The following is a 23,383-nucleotide window of genomic DNA, read 5'->3' as shown; positions in this document are numbered from 1 at the left end:
CCCAAGCACTAGTCTCTACAGCCCAATAACGGGCTGGGATCTGGTGGGTATGCTGCGGGTGGGGCATGCTGGCAACTACATGAGTGTAAGCTGAAGTGAAAGGAGTAATTAATGAAGTGTAGTAAAGTGTAATGAACTGAAGAATTAGTTCAATGTAATTAACCAGAGCAGGCTGAATTAACCACAACAGATTATGCTCCTACCTGGTCAAAAGCGTCTAGAAAAGAGGCTGACCTGTCAGCTCCCTAATACAAATCAGGGACAACCCCTTCCCTCTGCACCCATAGGCCACTAAAACAGTGGTGTTTTTCCAGGTCCACCCCCAGCCTGAGGGGTTTAACCCTCTCCTGTCCTATTTAGTCCTTTTGCTCTATTTCTGTGGAATCAAGTACTCTCTCAGCAGATTACTTCCATACTCCATAGGATACGCCCAATCTCATCCGACCTTGGAAGCAAATCAATGGTAGGCCAGGTTAGTAATTGGCTGGGAGACCACCAATGAATACCAGGTGCAGTAAACTAATTGGCTGAAAAGTAGAAGGAAGAAATCCACCATCAATCTATTCTGATATTCTTTTCTTTAAAGTATCCTCGCCATCTCAATGTAACAATTTACTAACTTATCTCTCCTTATTGGGCGTATAGCTCTAATTTCATAACCAACAGGACCAACAGGATCTGCTTTTTTGTATACTTGACAGTGTATTTTGCTGAATAAAATGCCCAATGGTAACACGTCTGCAAAGCATTGGTGCGGAAGGTGCTTAATTACCAATAAGGCAACAAATACATATTTCTTCAATAACTTCTTACTTTTATTCTAATACCTGGCATAAGAGTTAACTAATCTTAGGTAAAACAGGAAGGGTACCTCTACGATATTCAGTGACCTGTCTATCATATAGTACCAGACAGGAACTGTTCTTTACAAAAATATTTTCACCAAGGCAATCACTAATTACTAACACAAGTACATGCTGTAACGATAGGTTCAAATGCGACACATAATTTTGTCTTTTTATTTATCATTGTTTGTCTTTTGCCATAATTAATTTAATGAAAGATAATTATAAGTTACATTTTATCGTCTATTAATGTTTTATTACATGAGTGCCCACAAAAAGAGTCTTTCTTTTTTTCTTCTACTACTATGGTGTTACACACTGGGACAGGACTCAGGAGGACTCTGTGTGTGTCTTATATTGGTGACGGAAGTGATAATAATTGTAGATGTGTATAGCGGTTGGTGGAAATGACCTTGCCAGAAACCCAGTGCAGACAGCTCTCAGGAACAGCCAATCCAACTCGCTCCATTCTTCATTACCACATATGGCATGTTCTCCAGGCCCAAGTTCCAGAACATTGTTACTTAACTTTCCATTTACCTCCTCCTGCATTGTTTGTATGATTCTATTCCACACTCATCATTATCACACTGTCCTGCACCCACATATTGTTATTTTCTTTGATCATGAAAGAAAGGATGAACATGTGTACAGCAGTTGGCGGAAGTGACCATCTTGCCAACCAACCTCTGCATCCCGGTGGCCATGTTGTTTCCTCAGTGCTGAGTTAGCACTGGCGCAGTTAGACTACGTGATCACAGCTCCAGTGCAGCAATGTAAAATAATAATAATAATAATAATAATAATAATAATAAAGAGAAAAGAAAAGTCCTCAGGATGCATATAATAACCTTCCATCTTCTGGCACTGACACTCGTGCATGTTTCTCCATACAGGGGCCTGGATCATTACCGGAGGTTCTCATGCTGGGGTGATGAAGTATGTGGGAGAGGCTGTGCGGGATTTCAGTGGAAGCCAACAAGATATTGTCCTGATCGGCATCACCTCCTGGGGCACCGTCCATAACAGGAAATACTTGCTCAGCGCAGCGGTAATATCCCAGAATCCTTTGCAGCACTGTAAACTCTCTATTTCTCTATCCCAAAGCTCCCTGCCAGTACTGTCACCCAAATAGTCTCCATTCTGAGGTCTCTCCTCCTGTGTATGTCTTCATTTTATTCATATCATCCACTATTATTATTTTTTTAAAGTTTATTATATAGCGCAGCACATTCTGTTGCACTTTACAACAGTGCTAAAACAAAACTGGGTAATAACAGATAGTCATAGAGGTAGGAAGGCCCTGCTCACAAGCTTACAATCTCTAGGTAGGGCATTGATACAAAAAGTATAGGTGTTATCTATTGCATAATGGTCCACCAGACTGCAAAGGTTCTTGGTGGGCTGTATGGTATGGTCACCCAGCAATGGTGTCATGGGGTCAGGAGTGTGTGAAAGTGAAGAGAGAAAATATGTGAGGATATGTGTGGACTGTACATTGGAGATGTTATTGGATGGGAAAGTTTATGAAGGTTATGTGGGTGGTTCCGGAATTAGACAAGCTTTACTGAAGAGGTGAGATTTCAGGGAACACTTGAAGATTTGGATACTAGAGGAGAGTCTTATTGTAAGTGGTAGGGCATTCCACAGAGTGGGTGCAGGCCAAAGAAAGTCATGCAATCGTGAGTGGGACTGAATAATTAGCGTGGATGAAGATGTAGATCTTGTGAAGATCAAAGAGGTCGGATTGGGAGATATTTTGAGATAAGAGAAGAGCTGTACATTGGTGTAGTTTGGTTAATGGCCTTGTGTGTAAGTAAAAGTATTTTATATTGAATACGGTAGAATACCGGTAACCAATGGAGGGACTGACAGAGCGGATCTGCAGACAAGCATCTAGCGAGGAAGATTAGCCTGGCAGCTGCAGTCAGAATGGATTGTAGTGGTGAGAGCCTATGTTTGGGAAGACCAGTTTGGAGACTATTACAATAATCAATGGGGGTCATTCCGAGTTGATCGCTAGCTGAAAATGTTCGCTGCGCAGCGATGAAGCAAAAAACCAGCACTTCTGCGCATGCGTATGAGGCGCAATGCGCATGTGCGATGTACTTTCACAACGGCCGATGTAGTTTTGCACAGGGTCTAGCGATGTATTTCAGTCGCACTGCTGACCGCAGAGTGATTGACTTGAAGTGGGCGTTTCTGGGTGTCAACTGACCATTTTCAGGGAGTGTTCGAAAAAACGCAGGCATGCCAGGAAAAAACGCAGGTGTGACTGGGCGAACGCAGGGCGTGTTTGTGACGACAAAACAGGAACTGAATGGTCTGAAGTGATTGCAAGCTAGGAGTAGGTCTGAAACTGCACAATTTTTTTTTTTTGTGTAGCCACTCTCCGATCCTTTCGTTCGCACTTCTGCTAAGCTAAAATACACTCCCAGAGGGTGGCGGCTTAGCATTTGCATGGCTGCTAAAAACTGCAAGCGAGCAAACAACTCGGAATGACCACCAATGTGGGAGATGATGAGAGCATGGGTTAGAGTTTTTGCTGTGTCTTGTGTAAGGGATGGTCGTATTTTATATATGTTTTTTAGATGCATGTAACATGACTTTGAGACAGCTTGAATGTGGGAAATAAAGGACAGATCAGAGTCAGGGATGACACCTAGGCAGTGAGCTTGTGGGGTATTGTTGATTGTTGAGTTCTCACCAGTGATAGAGACATCAGGTTGGTAACTATAATTGTTTGGTGGAAATATCAATACTGTTTTGTAAATATTAAATTTGAGGTGTTGAGATGACATCCAAGATTAAATGGCAAAAAGGCATTCAGTGACCTGGCCCAATACAGATGGTGACAAATCTAACTATCCTCCTCTGATTTAAGTTTCATCAGCGTACAGATGATACTGAAATCCAAAAGAGCTGATTAGTTTGCAAAGGGATGTGGTACACTGTAGATTGAGAAAAGCAGAGGACCTAAGACTGAGCCTTGCGGTAACCCAACTGATAGAGGTAGTGAAGAGAAGGTGGCTTCAGAGAAGAGGACACTGCATGAGCAATAAGACAGGTATGATGAGAACCAGGAAAGGACTGTGTCCTGAAGACCTAGAGATTGTAGTGTTTGTATGAGAAGACAGTGGTCTACTGTGTTAAAGCAACAGAGAGATCCAGAAGAATTAGTGAGCAATGGCTTTTAGACTTTGCATACACCATCTCATTCACTACTTTAATCAGTGCTGTCTCTGTTAAGCATTTGGAATGAAAGCCTGACTGAAGTGTAAGTTAAGAAAGTGTTTGAGGTGAGTATAACCAACTCTCTAAAGGACTTTGGAGGGGCATGGGAACTCAGAGATTTAGGGTCAGAATTTAGTTTTTTCAGAATAAGAGTAATCACTGCATGCTTGTACAGAGAAGGAAGGATACCAGAAGACAGAGAGAGATTACAGATGTTAGTTAAGGTTGGGATAAACACAGGAGACAGTGTTACTTATTTGTTAAGGTATAGGATCAAGAGGAGACGTAGTAGAGTAGGAGGATGAGAAGAGTGTTGATACTTCATCTTCACTTGTGGGATCAAATGAAGAGAAGGTGCCAGAGGGTTCAGGTAGGGAATTGAGAAGGTTACTAACTGAGGAAGAGAATATCATTTCATCTTGGATCTTATCAGTCTTATCCTTGAAGAAGGAAGTAAGATCTTGTGCACTGATAGTGGCTGCTGGGTTGGGTCAAGAAGTGTTAAGAAGTAATTTAAAAGGAAATATGTTTGACAGTGTACAGGCCATTTTGATAGGAGTGGTAGATTGTCATGTGTGAGGAAGTCGCTTGGATTATGATATTGAAGCCATTTACATTCTTCTTTATGTGAGAGTTTTTATAGGTGTCTTGATAATTTAGAGTGCCATGGTTCAGGTGTGATACAGCCATTTCCGGAGAAGTGAATGCAGAAATTGGAGCAGAGAGGAGGTCTTGAAAATTAGCTAACTAATTAATTAATATTTCTGTGGGTTTGCGGTCGATTGGAGGACTTCAGTGACATTAAAGCCGGACAAACCCGGACATAACATATAACACATCCAGGGTGGTCTTTAGTCGATTCTTAAGTACAGATATTTGGATGACCTTGTAATTAACGAGATTGCACTACAAACAAGGAGCGAGTAGATATGCAATTGACCATAATCATAACATACCATTTCACCAATAACAACACATGGACACCATTTTAATATCTTTTATTCACAGTCTTTATTTTTTCTTACTTACATGTTTGCTAGTCTTTGTGATTTTAACCTCTATGTTTCTCTGTAGTCTCGGATAAATATATAAACTAGATTTACATCATTTTAACATGAAAACATTAAAAGTTATATTTTAATTGATCAAAATTACTTTCATTCTCCTTGTGCATCAACAATACAGATTCTTCCTCTTTTCAATTTTTGTCAGTTGAAATAAATTGTAACATGTTTTACTCATTCCCTGAATAATAATTATTATACATCTTGATTATACTAAGTCCAGTTCAGTAGCCTATAGGGCAGGATCTCTGTAGGGAGAAGGCAGCAGGAGACCCCTGGACTGCGCAGTCAGGACCCCTGACATATCTCTCCCAGCCATACAATAATGTACATCTCTCCAGCCAGTGGCAGCATCACAGCGCGGTGTGGGTATACATGTACGCTTATTCTACTCCTTATGTGTCATCACTGCAGGGCGGAGCTCCAGCACTGTACCCAATGGATGTAGGATCTCAGGGGGGCCTGCGCTGTCTGGATAACAACCACACGCACTTTATTCTGGTGGACGATGGGACACACGGACGATGTGGGGTGGAAATTCCACTGAGAACTCAGCTGGAGGAATTCATCTCTCAGCAAACGATGCAGATAGGAGGTGAGACGGGAAAGTGGTGATATGGTCATCATCATCATCATCATCATCATCATCATCATCATCATCATCATAATAATAGTAATAATAATACAGATAGGAGGTGAGACAGGAAAGTGGTGATATGGTCATAATGATGATAATAATAATAATAATAATAATAATAATAATAATAATAATAATGAGACTAATAATAATAATAATAATTGTGAGACTAATAATAATAATAATAATAATAATTGTGATGAGAATGATGATGCTATTATTAATTATTATTATTATCTATAGACAGAAATGAGAAACTACAGTTTTCATATTAGTGTTTTTATAATGACCATACAGAATACAAAGAAGAGACACCTATAGTGTCTTCATGTGAGAGCGGGAAGACTGACGTCACAGTGACCCGGCCGCTTCCTGCTCCTGTACTGTATTATCAGACAAGTCCCAGCTCACATGCAGCCTCTTCAGTACATTGGGGAGTGTAGTAGTGGTTTCATGGAGTTGGGCCTGTTATTCCCACCATGCTCTGCCCTGTGCTTATAGGAAGGGAAATCTGGGGCTGCAGGATAGGAGAGCCAATCAGAGCTACAGGGTGAGTGGTAGCAGTCAGAGTGGCAGTCAGAGCGGCAGTCAGAGCAGATGTCAGAGCAGCTGTCAAAGTGGGTGTCAGAGTGGGTGTCAGAGGGGCAGTCAGAGAGGCAGCAGTTAGACTGGCAGTCAAGAGCAGCAGTCAGAGCAGCTGACAGAGTGGCTGTTAGAGCAGAAGTCAGAGTGGCTGTCAGAGCGGATGTCAGAGAGGCTTTTAGAGCAGATGTCAGAGTGGCTGTTAGAGCAGATGTCAGAGTGGCTGTTAGAGCAGATGTCAAATAATCTGTTAGAGCAGATGTCAGTGTGGCTGTCAGAGTGGCTGTCAGAGTGGCTGTCAGAGAGGCTGTTAGAGCAGATGTCAGAGTCACTGTCACAGCGGATGTCGGAGTCACTGTTAGAGGGGATGTCAGAGAGGCTGTTTGAGCGGATGTCAGAGAGGCTGTTTGAGCGGATATCAGAGAGGCTGTTAGAGCGGATGTCAGAGTGGATGTCAGAGTGGCTGCTAGAGCGGATGTCAGAGAGGTTGTTAGAGCGGATGTCAGAGAGGTTGTTAGAGCGGATGTCAGAGAGGTTCTTAGAGTGGATGTCAGAGAGGCTGTTAGAGCAGATGTCAGAGTGGCTGTTTGAGTGGATGTCAGAGCGGATGTCAGAGTGGCTGTCAGAGCGGATGTCAGGGAGGTTGTTAGAGCGGATGTCAGAGAGGTTGTTAGAACGGATGTCAGAGAGGTTGTTAGAGCGGATGTCAGAGAGGTTCTTAGAGTGGATGTCAGAGAGGCTGTTAGAGCAGATGTCAGAGCGGATGTCAGAGTGGCTGTTTCAGTGGATGTCAGAGTGTGTCAGAGTGTATGTCAGAGTGGCTGTCAGAGCAGATGTCTGAGTGGCTGTTAGAGCGGATGTCAGAGTGGCTTTTTGAGCGGATGTCAGAGTGGCTGTTTGAGCAGATGTCAGAGTGGCTGTTTGAGTGGATGTCAGAGTGGCTGTCAGAGCGGATGTCAGAGTGGCTGTTAGAGCGGATGTCAGAGTGGCTTTTTGAGCGGATGTCAGAGTGGCTGTTTGAGCGGATGTCAGAGTGGCAGTTTGAGCAGATGTCAGAGAGGCTGTTTGAGTGGATGTCAGAATGCCTGTTAGAGCGGATGTCAGAGTAGCTGTTTGAGTGGATGTCAGAGTGGCTGTTTGAGTGGATGTCAGAGTGGCTGTTTGAGTGGATGTCAGAGTGGCTGTTTGAGTGGATGTCAGAGTGGCTGTCAGAGCGGATGTCAGAGTGGCTGTTTGAGCGGATGTCAGAGAGGCTGTTTGAGCGGATGTCAGAATGCCTGTGAGAGCGGATGTCAGAGTGGCTGTTTGAGTGGATGTCAGAGTGGCTGTTTGAGTGGATGTCAGAGTGGCTGTCAGAGCGGATGTCAGAGTGGCTGTTAGAGCAGATGTCAGAGAGGCTGTCAGAGCGGATGTCAGAGTGGCTGTTTGAGCGGATGTCAGAGAGGCTGTCAGAGCGGATGTCAGAGTGGCTGTTTGAGCGGATGCCAGAGTGGCTGTTTGAGTGGATGTCAGAGTGGCTGTCAGAGCGGATGCCAGAGTGGCTGTTTGAGCGGATGTCAGAGTGGCTGTTTGAGCGGATGTCAGAGAGGCTGTCAGAGCGGATGTCAGAGTGGCTGTTTGAGCGGATGTCAGAGTGGCTGTTTGAGTGGATGTCAGAGAGGCTGTCAGAGCAGATGTCAGAGTGGCTGTTTGAGCGGATGCCAGAGTGGCTGTTTGAGTGGATGTCAGAGTGGCTGTTTGAGTGGATGTCAGAGCGGATGTCAGAGTGGATGTCAGAGTGGATGTCAGAGCTGCAGTCAGTGCGGCTTTTAGAACGGCAGTCAGTGCAGCAGTCAGAGGGGCTGTTAGAGAAGATGTCAGAGCGGCTGTCAGAGCAGCAGTCAGAGGAGCTGTCAGAGGGGCAGTCAGAGGGGCAGTCAGAGGGGCTGTCAGAGGGGCAGTCAGAGCAGCACACAGAGGGGCAGTCAGTGCAGCAGTCAGAGGGGCAGTCAGAGCAGCAGTCAGAGGGGCTGTCAGAGCAGCAGACAGAGGGGCAGTCAGTGCAGCAGTCAGAGGGGTAGTCAGAGCAGCAGTCAGAGCGGCAGTCAGAGCAGCAAACAGAGGGGCAGTCTGTGCATCAGTCAGAGGGGCAGTCAGAGCAGCAGTCAGAGGGGCAGTCAGAGGGGCAGTCAGAGGGGCAGTCGGAGCAGCAGACAGAGGGGCAGTCAGAGCAGCAGTCAGAGGGGCAGTCAGAGCAGCAGACAGAGGGGCAGTCAGTGCAGCAGTCAGAGGGGCAGTCAGAGCAGCAGTCAGAGGGGCAGTCAGAGGGGCAGTCAGAGGGGCAGTCAGAGCAGCAGACAGAGGGGCAGTCAGAGCAGCAGTCAGAGGGGCAGTCAGAGCAGCAGACAGAGGGGCAGTCAGTGCAGCAGTCAGAGGGGCAGTCAGAGCAGCAGACAGAGGGGCAGTGAGAGCAGCAGTCAGAGGGGCAGTCAGAGCAGCAGTCAGAGTGGCTGTCAGAGCAGCAGTCAGAGGAGCTGTCAGAGGGGCAGTCAGAGGGGCAGTCAGAGGGGCAGTCAGAGGGGCAGTCAAAGCAGCACACAGAGGGGCAGTCAGTGCAGCAGTCAGAGGGGCAGTCAGAGCAGCAGTCAGAGGGGCTGTCAGAGCAGCAGTCAGAGGGGCTGTCAGAGCAGCAGTCAGAGCGGCAGTCAGAGCAGCAGACAGAGGGGCAGTCAGTGCAGCAGTCAGAGGGGCAGTCAGAGCAGCAGTCAGAGGGGCAGTCAGAGGGGCAGTCAGAGCAGCAGTCAGAGGGGCAGTCAGAGCAGCAGTCAGAGGGGCAGTCAGAGCAGCAGACAGAGGGGCAGTGAGAGCAGCAGTCAGAGGGGCAGTCAGAGCAGCAGTCAGAGGGGCAGTCAGAGGGGCTGTCAGAGGGGTAGTCAGTGCAGCAGTCAGAGGGGCTGTCAGAGGGGCAGTCAGTGCAGCAGTCAGAGGGGCAGTCAGAGCAGCAGTCAGAGGTTCTGTCAGCAGATGTCAGAGAGGCTGTTAGAGCTAATGTCAGAGGGGCAGTCAGATCAGCAGACAGAGGGGCAGTCAGAGCAGCAGTCAGAGGGGCAGTCAGAGCAGCAGACAGAGGGGCAGTCAGAGCAGCAGTTAGAGGGGCAGTCAGTGCAGCAGTCAGAGCCACCCTCTTCTGCTTTCCGCCCATGACTTCAGCAGAGGCTGTGGGTAGATTAATCCCTCTTCTACCTCACAATACATAATTAGTTAATATTTCACATAGAGGCACCCTGGGACCCATGCCTGCTTATCACTCTCATTCTGCATGGCTCTGAAATTAGGATTTTCAGAGGCCCCGGTAGAATCTCAATGGTTGCGCTGATGACAGAGATTTGTATTTTAGTGGAGTTCCTGATTGTATGATTCATATAGTGAGTCCCTCTGGACCTCGGTTTTCCTGACTGGGGGAGTAGTTTCTGATGTGATTTGTGGCAGAGTTTCGTTTGACTTCTCAAGTATATTTTCTATAAACCCAGGTACACTCTAGGGTCACAGGACCGGAGGTTACAAAACACAGCACAAATGGTAGAAGCAGGATAAAAGCTTCACCTTGATACACAGCTGGAAATATTACCTCTTTTGATCATAAGACATTCTGACCTGGGCATCATTACCCCATGTTACCAGCTTTGTGGCTCATTCTATACTATCATACTGTTATGATCTGAAGGATATACCTGACTGGATGATGCAGAGAAATGGGTGATTACAGGTGATAATTGGGTGAACTTGACACATGGTCTATCTTCTGGACAATAACCCGAGACATCTGGGTGTAAGACTCGTAGAGTCCACTCAGCAGGTCTTCATGCTTATAAAAGCTGTTTTTCCCTTAAGACTTTATACACCTTCCGGTACTAGAATGCCCACCAGGACTTACGCCACTAGCGATAGTACGAGCTTACCCCCAAGATGCCCAGAGTTATCTGTCGGTAGAAAGGACAACAAAGACAAGACCAAGAATACTAGAAGACAAGAACAGAACAGTGAATTAATAACAAAGAAAAGTAATAGGGTAAAGGTACTAATGAGATACCTGGGTATGGAGAGATACAGAAAGAATGGTGCACCAATAGTAATAGCACGAGGAAGTAGTCTGGAGAGATGGCAATAACCGACTAAAAGACATGTAATCTAATTAAAGAGACAGGAACATAAATCAACTGGTACATACTGTAAATAACAAGGAATGCTCTGATCCAGCAGTAGTAACTACTGGCAACAACAGAAGTGTATGACAATAGGGTTCGGACAGGGAGAGCAGAGCAGATACACAAATACACAGAATGCTCCAGGCCAGTGGATGTTACTCCTGGCAACTGCAGTTACCAACACTAAGGAGCATAACAACTACTGCCAGGAGAAGATTAGACAAGGATAGACAGAGAAAGACTGAGATCAGGAATTGGTCTGAGGACAGACTAATAGGGCTGTGACTATGTACATGGTTTAAGAGACCTGAGAGAGAGACTGTAGTGGAATGGCACCGTCGTAATAGAGACAAATGTGGTGGTTTTGTGTGAAGCGGCTGTATGCAAATAGCATGATAATGAATTGCAAGTAGAAAGACCTAAGGTACTGACAAAACAAAGAAACAAGTATTGTGTGGAGTCTTCCACACTGCAGCTGATGCTAAGGCAGACAGGAACCAGACAGGACTGGGTCTAGCAAGGATACTTTGGCAGTAGAGTTCACAGGACTGGGATTTGACAGAGAGACAAAGGCTTCTGCTGCAACCCAACTATGGGGCTATTTACAGACCTGTTCGCTTGCTAGGTGTTTTATGCAGTCCTGCGTTCGCATAGTCACCACCCATAGGGGAGTGTATTTTTGCTTTGCAAGTGTGCGAACACAAACACATCTTGTGCAGTCTCTGCGCAGCCCAGGACTTACTCAGCCGCTGCGAACACTTCATCCTGTCCGGGACCGGAATTGACGTCAGGAACCCTCCCTGCAAATGGTTGGACACGCCTGCGTTTTTCCAACCACTCCCAGAAAATGGTCAGTTGACACCCACAAATGGCTTATTCCTGTCAATCTCCTTGCGAACGCCCATGCGAATGGATCCTTCGCACAAACCCATCGCTGAGCAGCGATCTGCTTTGTACCCATGCGACGCGCCTGCGCATTGCGGTGCATACGCAGGTGCAGTTTAGACCTGATCGCAGGCTGTACGAAAATGGAGCCTAGCGATAAGGTCTGAATTAGCCCCTATATGACCAGCAAGCAGTGCAAGGCAGGTTCAGGAGATATAGGGAAACAGGAGCCAATCAACAGCCTCCTGCAGCCAAGCCTCCAAAGGTCAATAATCTCATGCAGCTGCTACAGCAATTAAACCACAGAACAGAGCTGCAGCAGCACATGTAACACATATTTCCTCAGCATACTCTAATACTCCACTGTTTCACACAAATCACACAGTATAGAATAAGCCAGTCATGTTATATAACCAACATATATCATATAATCTTTAGGATAAGCTATTATTAATGAACATACAGTAATATAGTAATACAAGTCTGGAGTGGGATTGTCCTTCATACAATCATGTTATTATGTATTTCAGAGACTACTATAGAGATCCCTACAGTGTGTGTGGTGCTGGACGGGTGCCCTGATACCCTTGATGTGAGTATCACTAGAACCATGTGTGCCCCTTACATTGTATCTACTGTATGTCCCTTTCTCTGGTGGCCTCATTAGTGCTGATCCCCAGAGCTGTCCACACCCCATGTGGTCACTACACTGAGCTGCCGACACTGGACCTTTCAGTGATGACTCTGGAATGTGATTACAATGATCTGCGTCAGCTCCATCTATTGCTGCACGGGAACATGACCTCCAGTCTGTGAGATACTGGACACCTGTTCCATCATAGGTCTACGTCTAGATGTTACTGTCCTGCCAGTTCCTGACGTGTCTTTGGTCTTGTTGGTTATTGTTTTAGTTTTATGCTGAAATCCAAATCCTGATGGGAGCCCAGTGGTAGTGTATGAAAGTTAGTAATTACCGGGTAGTCAGTGTCATCATCTGTACAATATGGCCTTGCATGTCATTAGGAGGAGGCAAAATGACACAGAGATAGAGTACTAGTAGCAGAGTGATGGAGTATTTCTAACATGGAGATGGCATAATCCTGTCAGAGTCATGGCACGCTCCTTCCATACTCTGAGACAAAAACTGAATAGCAAGTACAGTAACAACTCACTTCTCATGCAGCACAAGTCCCTGGAAACAGGTATAAACCAATTCACATGGAGCAACTCAAAACTCAGGTTACAAAAATCACTGCAGTGACTATATAAAGGTCTATAGACATGGCTATAGCATGATGTGCCAACAGTGTAATTGTCAATGGTTATTACATTTGTTATTGTCCACAGGTAAGGATGAAAGTCAAAGAGGGGATATATACAACGTGCCTCACTCTCTAAGGGACTGGCATACTGTCTATATACTGACAATGTGGGGTAATTGGCTGGTAGAGTGCTTAGTGGCGCAGAGTCTGTGGTGCTTTAATCAGGAACACACAGCTTTCCAAGTTCATATGAAACAAACAGAGTTTTACTGCCGGCATAAATGGAAAAGAAAAAAAACCTAACCCCCCATTCAAACATATTTCCAAACTCTCATCTCTGCTCAAGCCTCTAACCCCAAATGACTTTTTAATACATTTAAATCACTTCTCAACCCTCCTTTACCCAACCTGCCAGCCACTATCAAGGTGCAAAATCTTTCTTAATACTGCAAGGAGAAGATTGATAAGATCCGAGATGAAATGGTATGCTCTTCCTCAGCCAGTGACCTGCTCAATTACTTACCTGAACCCTCTGGCACTTTCTCTTCATTGGATGCCACAATGAAGATGAAGTATCTGCATTCTTCTCATCCTCCTACTCTACTACCTCTCCTCTTGATCCTATACCCTCACAAATAAGTACATTATTTATTTATTTATTTATTTATTAACAGTTTCTTATATAGCGCAGCAAATTCCATTGCGCTTTACAACTGGACACAATTAGAAGACAAAACTGGGTAAAAACAAACAGTTGTAGTGGGAGCAGAGCCCTGCTTGCAAGCTTACAATCTATGGGGAAATAGGCATTGAATCTCTGTCTCCTGTGCTCATCCCAACCTTAACTAACATCTGTAATATCTCTCTCTCTCTCTCTACTGGTATCTTTCCCTCTCTGTTTAAACATGCAGTCATTACTCCCATTCTAAAAAAGCACAACTCTGACCCAAACTCTCTCTCTAACTACCGTCCCATTTCTCAGCTGCCCAGTCCCTCCAAGCTACTTGAGAGACTTGCCTACACTCGCCTCACACACTTTCTTAACTCATACAACTTATTGGACCCACTTCAGTCAGGCTTCCGTTCCCAACACTCCACAGAGACAGCACTGACTAAGGTAGTGACTGATCTGGTCACTGCTAGATATAAAAGCCATTACTCACTACTTATTCTTCTAGATCTCTCTGCTGCATGTGACACTGTGACCACTCTCTTCTCATACACACACTACAATCCCTAGGTCTTCAGGACACAGCCCTTACTTGGTTCTCATCCTACCTATCTAATCGCTCCCTCAGTGTTCATTTCTCTGATTCCACCTCTTCTTCTCTACCTCTATCAGTTGGAGTACCACAAGGCTCAGTCTTAGGTCCTCTGCTTTTCTCTATCTATACCACATCTCTTGGGAAACTAATCAGCTCTTTCGGATTCAGTACCATCTGTACGCTGATGATACTCAAATCTACCTATCCTCTCCTGATTTGTCACCATCTGTATTGGTCAGGGTCACTGAATGCCTCTCTGCCATTTCATCTTGGATGACATCTCGACTAGAGATGAGCGCCTGAAATTTTTCGGGTTTTGTGTTTTGGTTTTGGGTTCGGTTCCGCGGCCGTGTTTTGGGTTCGAACGCGTTTTGGCAAAACCTCACCGAATTATTTTTGTCGGATTCGGGTGTGTTTTGGATTCGGGTGTTTTTTTCCAAAAACACTAAAAAACAGCTTAAATCATAGAATTTGGGGGTCATTTTGATCCCAAAGTATTATTAACCTCAAAAACCATAATTTACACTCATTTTCAGTCTATTCTGAATACCTCACACCTCACAATATTATTTTTAGTCCTAAAATTTGCACCGAGGTCGCTGTGTGAGTAAGATAAGCGACCCTAGTGGCCAACACAAACACCGGGCCCATCTAGGAGTGGCACTGCAGTGTCACGCAGGATGTCCCTTCCAAAAAACCCTCCCCAAACAGCACATGACGCAAAGAAAAAAAGAGGCGCAATGAGGTAGCTGTGTGAGTAAGATTAGCGACCCTAGTGGCCGACACAAACACCGGGCCCATCTAGGAGTGGCACTGCAGTGTCACGCAGGATGGCCCTTCCAAAAAACCCTCCCCAAACAGCACATGACGCAAAGAAAAAAAGAGGCGCAATGAGGTAGCTGTGTGAGTAAGATTAGCGACCCTAGTGGCCGACACAAACACCGGGCCCATCTAGGAGTGGCACTGCAGTGTCACGCAGGATGGCCCTTCCAAAAAACCCTCCCCAAACAGCACATGACGCAAAGAAAAAAAGAGGCGCAATGAGGTAGCTGACTGTGTGAGTAAGATTAGCGACCCTAGTGGCCGACACAAACACCGGGCCCATCTAGGAGTGGCACTGCAGTGTCACGCAGGATGTCCCTTCCAAAAAACCCTCCCCAAACAGCACATGACGCAAAGAAAAAAAGAGGCGCAATGAGGTAGCTGTGTGAGTAAGATTAGCGACCCTAGTGGCCGACACAAACACCGGGCACATCTAGGAGTGGCACTGCAGTGTCACGCAGGATGGCCCTTCCAAAAAACCCTCCCCAAACAGCACATGACGCAAAGAAAAAAAGAGGCGCAATGAGGTAGCTGTGTGAGTAAGATTAGCGACCCTAGTGGCCGACACAAACACCGGGCCCATCTAGGAGTGGCACTGCAGTGTCACGCAGGATGTCCCTTCCAAAAAACCCTCCCCAATCAGCACATGATGCAAAGAAAAAGAAAAGAAAAAAGAGGTGCAAGATGGAATTATCCTTGGGCCCTCCCACCCACCCTTATGTTGTATAAACAAAACAGGACATGCACACTTTAACCAACCCATCATTTCAGTGACAGGGTCTGCCACACGACTGTGACTGATATGACGGGTTGGTTTGGACCCCCCCCAAAAAAGAAGCAATTAATCTCTCCTTGCACAAACTGGCTCTACAGAGGCAAGATGTCCACCTCATCTTCACCCTCCGATATATCACCGTGTACATCCCCCTCCTCACAGATTATCAATTCGTCCCCACTGGAATCCACCATCTCAGCTCCCTGTGTACTTTGTGGAGGCAATTGCTGCTGGTCAATGTCTCCGCGGAGGAATTGATTATAATTCATTTTAATGAACATCATCTTCTCCACATTTTCTGGATGTAACCTCGTACGCCGATTGCTGACAAGGTGAGCGGCGGCACTAAACACTCTTTCGGAGTACACACTTGTGGGAGGGCAACTTAGGTAGAATAAAGCCAGTTTGTGCAAGGGCCTCCAAATTGCCTCTTTTTCCTGCCAGTATAAGTACGGACTGTGTGACGTGCCTACTTGGATGCGGTCACTCATATAATCCTCCACCATTCTATCAATGTTGAGAGAATCATATGCAGTGACAGTAGACGACATGTCCGTAATCGTTGTCAGGTCCTTCAGTCCGGACCAGATGTCAGCATCAGCAGTCGCTCCAGACTGCCCTGCATCACCGCCAGCGGGTGGGCTCGGAATTCTGAGCCTTTTCCTCGCACCCCCAGTTGCGGGAGAATGTGAAGGAGGAGATGTTGACAGGTCGCGTTCCGCTTGACTTGACAATTTTGTCACCAGCAGGTCTTTCAACCCCAGCAGACCTGTGTCTGCCGGAAAGAGAGATCCAAGGTAGGCTTTAAATCTAGGATCGAGCACGGTGGCCAAAATGTAGTGCTCTGATTTCAACAGATTGACCACCCGTGAATCCTTGTTAAGCGAATTAAGGGCTGCATCCACAAGTCCCACATGCCTAGCGGAATCGCTCCCTTTTAGCTCCTTCTTCAATGCCTCCAGCTTCTTCTGCAAAAGCCTGATGAGGGGAATGACCTGACTCAGGCTGGCAGTGTCTGAACTGACTTCACGTGTGGCAAGTTCAAAGGGCATCAGAACCTTGCACAACGTTGAAATCATTCTCCACTGCACTTGAGACAGGTGCATTCCATCTCCTATATCGTGCTCAATTGTATAGGCTTGAATGGCCTTTTGCTGCTCCTCCAACCTCTGAAGCATATAGAGGGTTGAATTCCACCTCGTTACCACTTCTTGCTTCAGATGATGGCAGGGCAGGTTCAGTAGTTTTTGGTGGTGCTCCAGTCTTCTGTACGTGGTGCCTGTACGCCGAAAGTGTCCCGCAATTTTTCTGGCCACCGACAGCATCTCTTGCACGCCCCTGTCGTTTTTAAAAAAATTCTGCACCACCAAATTCAAGGTATGTGCAAAACATGGGACGTGCTGGAATTTGCCCATATTTAATGCACACACAATATTGCTGGCGTTGTCCGATGCCACAAATCCACAGGAGAGTCCAATTGGGGTAAGCCATTCCGCGATGATCTTCCTCAGTTGCCGTAAGAGGTTTTCAGCTGTGTGCGTATTCTGGAAAGCGGTGATACAAAGCGTAGCCTGCCTAGGAAAGAGTTGGCGTTTGCGAGATGCTGCTACTGGTGCCGCCGCTGCTGTTCTTGCGGCGGGAGTCCATACATCTACCCAGTGGGCTGTCACAGTCATATAGTCCTGACCCTGCCCTGCTCCACTTGTCCACATGTCCGTGGTTAAGTGGACATTGGGTACAACTGCATTTTTTAGGAGACTGGTGAGTCTTTTTCTGACGTCCGTGTACATTCTCGGTATCGCCTGCCTAGAGAAGTGGAACCTAGATGGTATTTGGTAACGGGGGCACACTGCCTCAATAAATTGTCTAGTTCCCTGTGAACTAACGGCGGATACCGGACGCACGTCTAACACCAACATAGTTGTCAAGGACTCAGTTATCCGCTTTGCAGTAGGATGACTGCTGTGATATTTCATCTTCCTCGCAAAGGACTGTTGAACAGTCAATTGCTTACTGGAAGTAGTACAAGTGGGCTTACGACTTCCCCTCTGGGATGACCATCGACTCCCAGCGGCAACAACAGCAGCGCCAGCAGCAGTAGGCGTTACACGCAAGGATGCATCGGAGGAATCCCAGGCAGGAGAGGACTCGTCAGACTTGCCAGTGACATGGCCTGCAGGACTATTGGCATTCCTGGGGAAGGAGGAAATTGACACTGAGGGAGTTGGTGGGGTGGTTTGCGTGAGCTTGGTTACAAGAGGAAGGGATTTACTGGTCAGTGGACTGCTTCCGCTGTCACCCAAAGTTTTTGAACTTGTCACTGACTTATTATGAATGCGCTGCAGGTGACGTATAAGGGAGGATGTTCCGAGGTGGTTAACGTCCTTACCCCTACTTATTACAGCTTGACAAAGGGAACACACGGCTTGACACCTGTTGTCCGCATTTCTGGTGAAATACCTCCACACCGAAGAGCTGATTTTTTTGGTATTTTCACCTGGCATGTCAACGGCCATATTCCTCCCACGGACAACAGGTGTCTCCCCGGGTGCCTGACTTAAACAAACCACCTCACCATCAGAATCCTCCTGGTCAATTTCCTCCCCAGCGCCAGCAACACCCATATCCTCCTCATCCTGGTGTACTTCAACACTGACATCTTCAATCTGACTATCAGGAACTGGACTGCGGGTGCTCCTTCCAGCACTTGCAGGGGGCGTGCAAATGGTGGAAGGCGCATGCTCTTCACGTCCAGTGTTGGGAAGGTCAGGCATCGCAACCGACACAATTGGACTCTCCTTGTGGATTTGGGATTTCAAAGAACGCACAGTTCTTTGCGGTGCTTTTGCCAGCTTGAGTCTTTTCAGTTTTCTAGCGAGAGGCTGAGTGCTTCCATCCTCATGTGAAGCTGAACCACTAGCCATGAACATAGGCCAGGGCCTCAGCCGTTCCTTGCCACTCCGTGTGGTAAATGGCATATTGGCAAGTTTACGCTTCTCCTCCGACAATTTTATTTTAGGTTTTGGAGTCCTTTTTTTTCTGATATTTGGTGTTTTGGATTTGACATGCTCTGTACTATGACATTGGGCATCGGCCTTGGCAGACGACGTTGCTGGCATTTCATCGTCTCGGCCATGACTAGTGGCAGCAGCTTCAGCACGAGGTGGAAGTGGATCTTGATCTTTCCCTAATTTTGGAACCTCAACTTTTTTGTTCTCCATATTTTATAGGCAGAACTAAAAGGCACCTCAGGTAAACAATGGAGATGGATGGATTGGATACTAGTATACAATTATGGACGGACTGCCACGGTTAGGTGGTATAAAAAAACCACGGTTAGGTGGTATATAATACAATTATGGATGGACGGACTGCCTGCCGAGTGCCGACACAGAGGTAGCCACAGCCGTGAACTACCGCACTGTACACTGGTTGATAAAGAGATAGTAGTATACTCGTAACAACTAGTATGACGACGGTATAAAGAATGAAAAAAAAACCACGGTTAGGTGGTATATATTATAATACAATTATGGTTGGACGGACTGCCTGCCGAGTGCCGACACAGAGGTAGCCACAGCCGTGAACTACCGCACTGTACACTGGTTGATAAAGAGATAGTAGTATACTCGTAACAACTAGTATGACGACGGTATAAAGAATGAAAAAAAAACCACGGTTAGGTGGTATATATTATAATACAATTATGGATGGACGGACTGCCTGCCGAGTGCCGACACAGAGGTAGCCACAGCCATGAACTACCGCACTGTACACTGGTTGATAAAGAGATAGTAGTATACTCGTAACAACTAGTATGACGACGGTATAAAGAATGAAAAAAAAACCACGGTTAGGTGGTATATAATACAATTATGGTTGGACGGACTGCCTGCCGAGTGCCGACACAGAGGTAGCCACAGCCGTGAACTACCGCACTGTACACTGGTTGATAAAGAGATAGTAGTATACTCGTAACAACTAGTATGACGACGGTATAAAGAATGAAAAAAAAACCACGGTTAGGTGGTATATAATACAATTATGGTTGGACGGACTGCCTGCCGAGTGCCGACACAGAGGTAGCCACAGCCGTGAACTACCGCACTGTACACTGGTTGATAAAGAGATAGTAGTATACTCGTAACAACTAGTATGACGACGGTATAAAGAATGAAAAAAAAACCACGGTTAGGTGGTATATATTATAATACAATTATGGATGGACGGACTGCCTGCCGAGTGCCGACACAGAGGTAGCCACAGCCGTGAACTACCGCACTGTACACTGGTTGATAAAGAGATAGTAGTATACTCGTAACAACTAGTATGACGACGGTATAAAGAATGAAAAAAAAACCACGGTTAGGTGGTATATAATACAATTATGGTTGGACGGACTGCCTGCCGAGTGCCGACACAGAGGTAGCCACAGCCGTGAACTACCGCACTGTACACTGGTTGATAAAGAGATAGTAGTATACTCGTAACAACTAGTATGACGACGGTATAAAGAATGAAAAAAAAACCACGGTTAGGTGGTATATAATACAATTATGGTTGGACGGACTGCCTGCCGAGTGCCGACACAGAGGTAGCCACAGCCGTGAACTACCGCACTGTACACTGGTTGATAAAGAGATAGTAGTATACTCGTAACAACTAGTATGACGACGGTATAAAGAATGAAAAAAAAACCACGGTTAGGTGGTATATATTATAATACAATTATGGTTGGACGGACTGCCTGCCGAGTGCCGACACAGAGGTAGCCACAGCCGTGAACTACCGCACTGTACACTGGTTGATAAAGAGATAGTAGTATACTCGTAACAACTAGTATGACGACGGTATAAAGAATGAAAAAAAAACCACGGTTAGGTGGTATATATTATAATACAATTATGGATGGACGGACTGCCTGCCGAGTGCCGACACAGAGGTAGCCACAGCCGTGAACTACCGCACTGTACACTGGTTGATAAAGAGATAGTAGTATACTCGTAACAACTAGTATGACGACGGTATAAAGAATGAAAAAAAAACCACGGTTAGGTGGTATATAATACAATTATGGTTGGACGGACTGCCTGCCGAGTGCCGACACAGAGGTAGCCACAGCCGTGAACTACCGCACTGTACACTGGTTGATAAAGAGATAGTAGTATACTCGTAACAACTAGTATGACGACGGTATAAAGAATGAAAAAAAAACCACGGTTAGGTGGTATATATTATAATACAATTATGGATGGACATACTGCCTGCCGAGTGCCGACACAGAGGTAGCCACAGCCGTGAACTACCGCACTGTACTGTGTCTGCTGCTAATATAGACTGGTTGATAAAGAGATAGTATACAATACTACTAATATACTGGTGGTCAGGCACTGGTCACCACTAGTCACACTGGCAGTGGCACTCCTGCAGCAAAAGTGTGCACTGTTTAATTTTAATATAATATTATTTATCATGTACTCCTGGCTCCTGCTATAACAACCTGCAGTGCTCCCCAGTCTCCCCCACAATTATAAGCTTTATATACAATACATTGATGTGCAGCACACTGGGCTGAGCAGTGCACACAGACTGAGTCACTGTGTGACTGTGTATCGTTTTTTTCAGGCAGAGAACGGATATATTAAATAAAACAAACAACTGCACTGTCTCTGGTGGTCACTGGTCACTGTGGTCGTCAGTCACTAAACTCTGTCTGCACTCTCTTCTAATCTACAGTATCACAGCAATCTCTCTCTCTCTCTCTCTTCTAAATCTAATCTAAATGGAGAGGACGCCAGCCACGTCCTCTCCCTATCAATGTCAATGCACGTGTGAAAATGGCGGCGACGCGCGGCTCCTTATATAGAATCCGAGTCTCGCGAGAATCCGACAGCGTCATGATGACGTTCGGGCGCGCTCGGGTTAACCGAGCAAGGCGGGAAGATCCGAGTCGCTCGGACCCGTGAAAAAAAAAGTGAAGTTCGTGCGGGTTCGGATTCAAAGAAACCGAACCCGCTCATCTCTAATCTCGACACCTCAAATTTAATATTTCCAAACAGAATTAATTATATTTTCACCGGCCAATAGTCATTCCCAACCTGATATCTCTATCACTGTTGAGAACTCTGCAATCATTCCTACCCCACAAGCTCGCTGCCTAGGTGTCATCCCTGACTCTGATCTGTCCTTTGTTACCCACATTCAATTTGTCTCAAAATCATGTTACATGCATCTAAAAAACATATCCAAAATACGCCCATATCTTACACAAGACACAGCAAAAACTCTAATCCACGCTCTCATTATCTCCCGCACTGATTATTGTAATAGTCTCCTGACCGGTCTTCCCAAACATAGGCTGTCACCGCTACAATCCACTCTGAATGCAGCTGCGAGGCTAATCTTCCTCGCTAGACGTTCATCGTGTATCAATTCCTATTTCCGTATAGATTGTAAGCTTGTGAGCAGGGCCTTCCTACCTCTATAACTGTTTGTTTTTACCCAGTTTTGTTTTCTAGTTGTGTCCAGTTGTAAAGCGCAATTTACTGCACTATATAAGAAACTGGTAATAAATAAATAAATACATTTAAGGCACCAGCTCAGTGCAATGGGCATCTAGTCTGAATCACAAAGTCTTCCCAGTCCTGTCTCTCACAGGTTCTCAGGCCTGCTGGACTGGCTTCTATTCAATGTCATATGCACAGCCACAGGGATCTGTGTCCTTTCTGCCTCCTGCAGACTTGGTCGCTGGCCTCCTGGCTCCCACCGGCCTCCTGGCTCCCACTGGCCTCCTGGCTCCCACTGGCCTCCTGGCTCCCTGGGCTCTTTGGCTTTCACTGTCCTATCTGGTCTGTATACACAGGCGGCAGCACTTCACCTGGCTGCAGCAGTCTCTCCTGGTCTGTATACACAGGCGGCAGCACCTCACCTGGCTGCAGCCGTCTCTTCTGGTCTGTATACACAGGCGGCAGCACATCACCTGGTGCAGCAGTCTCTCCTGGTCTGTATACACAGGCGGCAGCACCTCACCTGGCTGCAGCCGTCTCTTCTGGTCTGTATACACAGGCAGCAGCACATCACCTGGTGCAGCAGTCTCTCCTGGTCTGTATACACAGGCGGCACATCACCTGGCTGCAGGAGTCTCTCCTGGTCTGTATACACAGGCGGCAGCACATCACCTGGCTGCAGCAGTCTCTCCTGGTCTGTATACACAGGCAGCAGCACCTCACCTGTCTGCAGCAGTCTCTCCTGGTCTGTATACACAGGCGGCAGCACATCACCTGGCTGCAGCAGTCTCTCCTGGTATGTATACACAGGCGGCAGCACTTCACCTGGCTGCAGCAGTCTCTTCTGGTCTGTATACACAGGCGGCAGCACTTCACCTGGCTGCAGCAGTCTCTCCTGGTCTGTATACACAGGCGGCAGCACCTCACCTGGCTGCAGGAGTCTCTCCTGGTCTGTATACACAGGCGGCAGCACTTCACCTGGCTGCAGCAGTCTCTCCTGGTCTGTATACACAGGCGGCAGCACATCACCTGGCTGCAGGAGTCTCTCCTGGTCTGTATACACAGGCGGCAGCACATCACCTGGCTGCAGCAGTCTCTCCTGGTCTGTATACACAGGCAGCAGCACCTCACCTGTCTGCAGCAGTCTCTCCTGGTCTGTATACACAGGCGGCAGCACCTCACCTGGCTGCAGCAGTCTCTCCTGGTCTGTATACACAGGCGGCAGCACTTCACCTGGCTGCAGCAGTCTCTCCTGGTCTGTATACACAGGCAGCAGCACTTCACCTGGCTGCAGCAGTCTCTCCTGGTCTGTATACACAGGC

At 46.5% G+C, this 23,383-nt stretch overlaps 1 protein-coding gene and 1 pseudogene across 1 annotated transcript in view; both read left to right on the top strand.

Annotated features, from left to right (window-relative positions):
- The window catches only part of LOC135051331 (transient receptor potential cation channel subfamily M member 2-like), a 381,374-nt gene that overhangs the window by 30,462 nt on the left and 327,529 nt on the right, over window positions 1-23,383 (top strand). The window contains exons 4-6 of the mRNA XM_063957386.1: window positions 1,742-1,896; window positions 5,558-5,738; window positions 11,962-12,023. Coding sequence (XP_063813456.1) covers window positions 1,742-1,896; window positions 5,558-5,738; window positions 11,962-12,023 — 398 coding nt within the window. The remainder of the gene's footprint in view (window positions 1-1,741; window positions 1,897-5,557; window positions 5,739-11,961; window positions 12,024-23,383) is intronic.
- LOC135052118 (5S ribosomal RNA) lies at window positions 403-521 on the top strand (annotated as a pseudogene).

This window comes from Pseudophryne corroboree, chromosome 2 (genome assembly GCF_028390025.1).
Source record: "Pseudophryne corroboree isolate aPseCor3 chromosome 2, aPseCor3.hap2, whole genome shotgun sequence".
Lineage (NCBI taxonomy): Eukaryota > Metazoa > Chordata > Amphibia > Anura > Myobatrachidae > Pseudophryne > Pseudophryne corroboree.
Note: the sequence above shows the minus strand (reverse complement) of the source record. Positions and strands in the feature narration are given on the sequence as shown.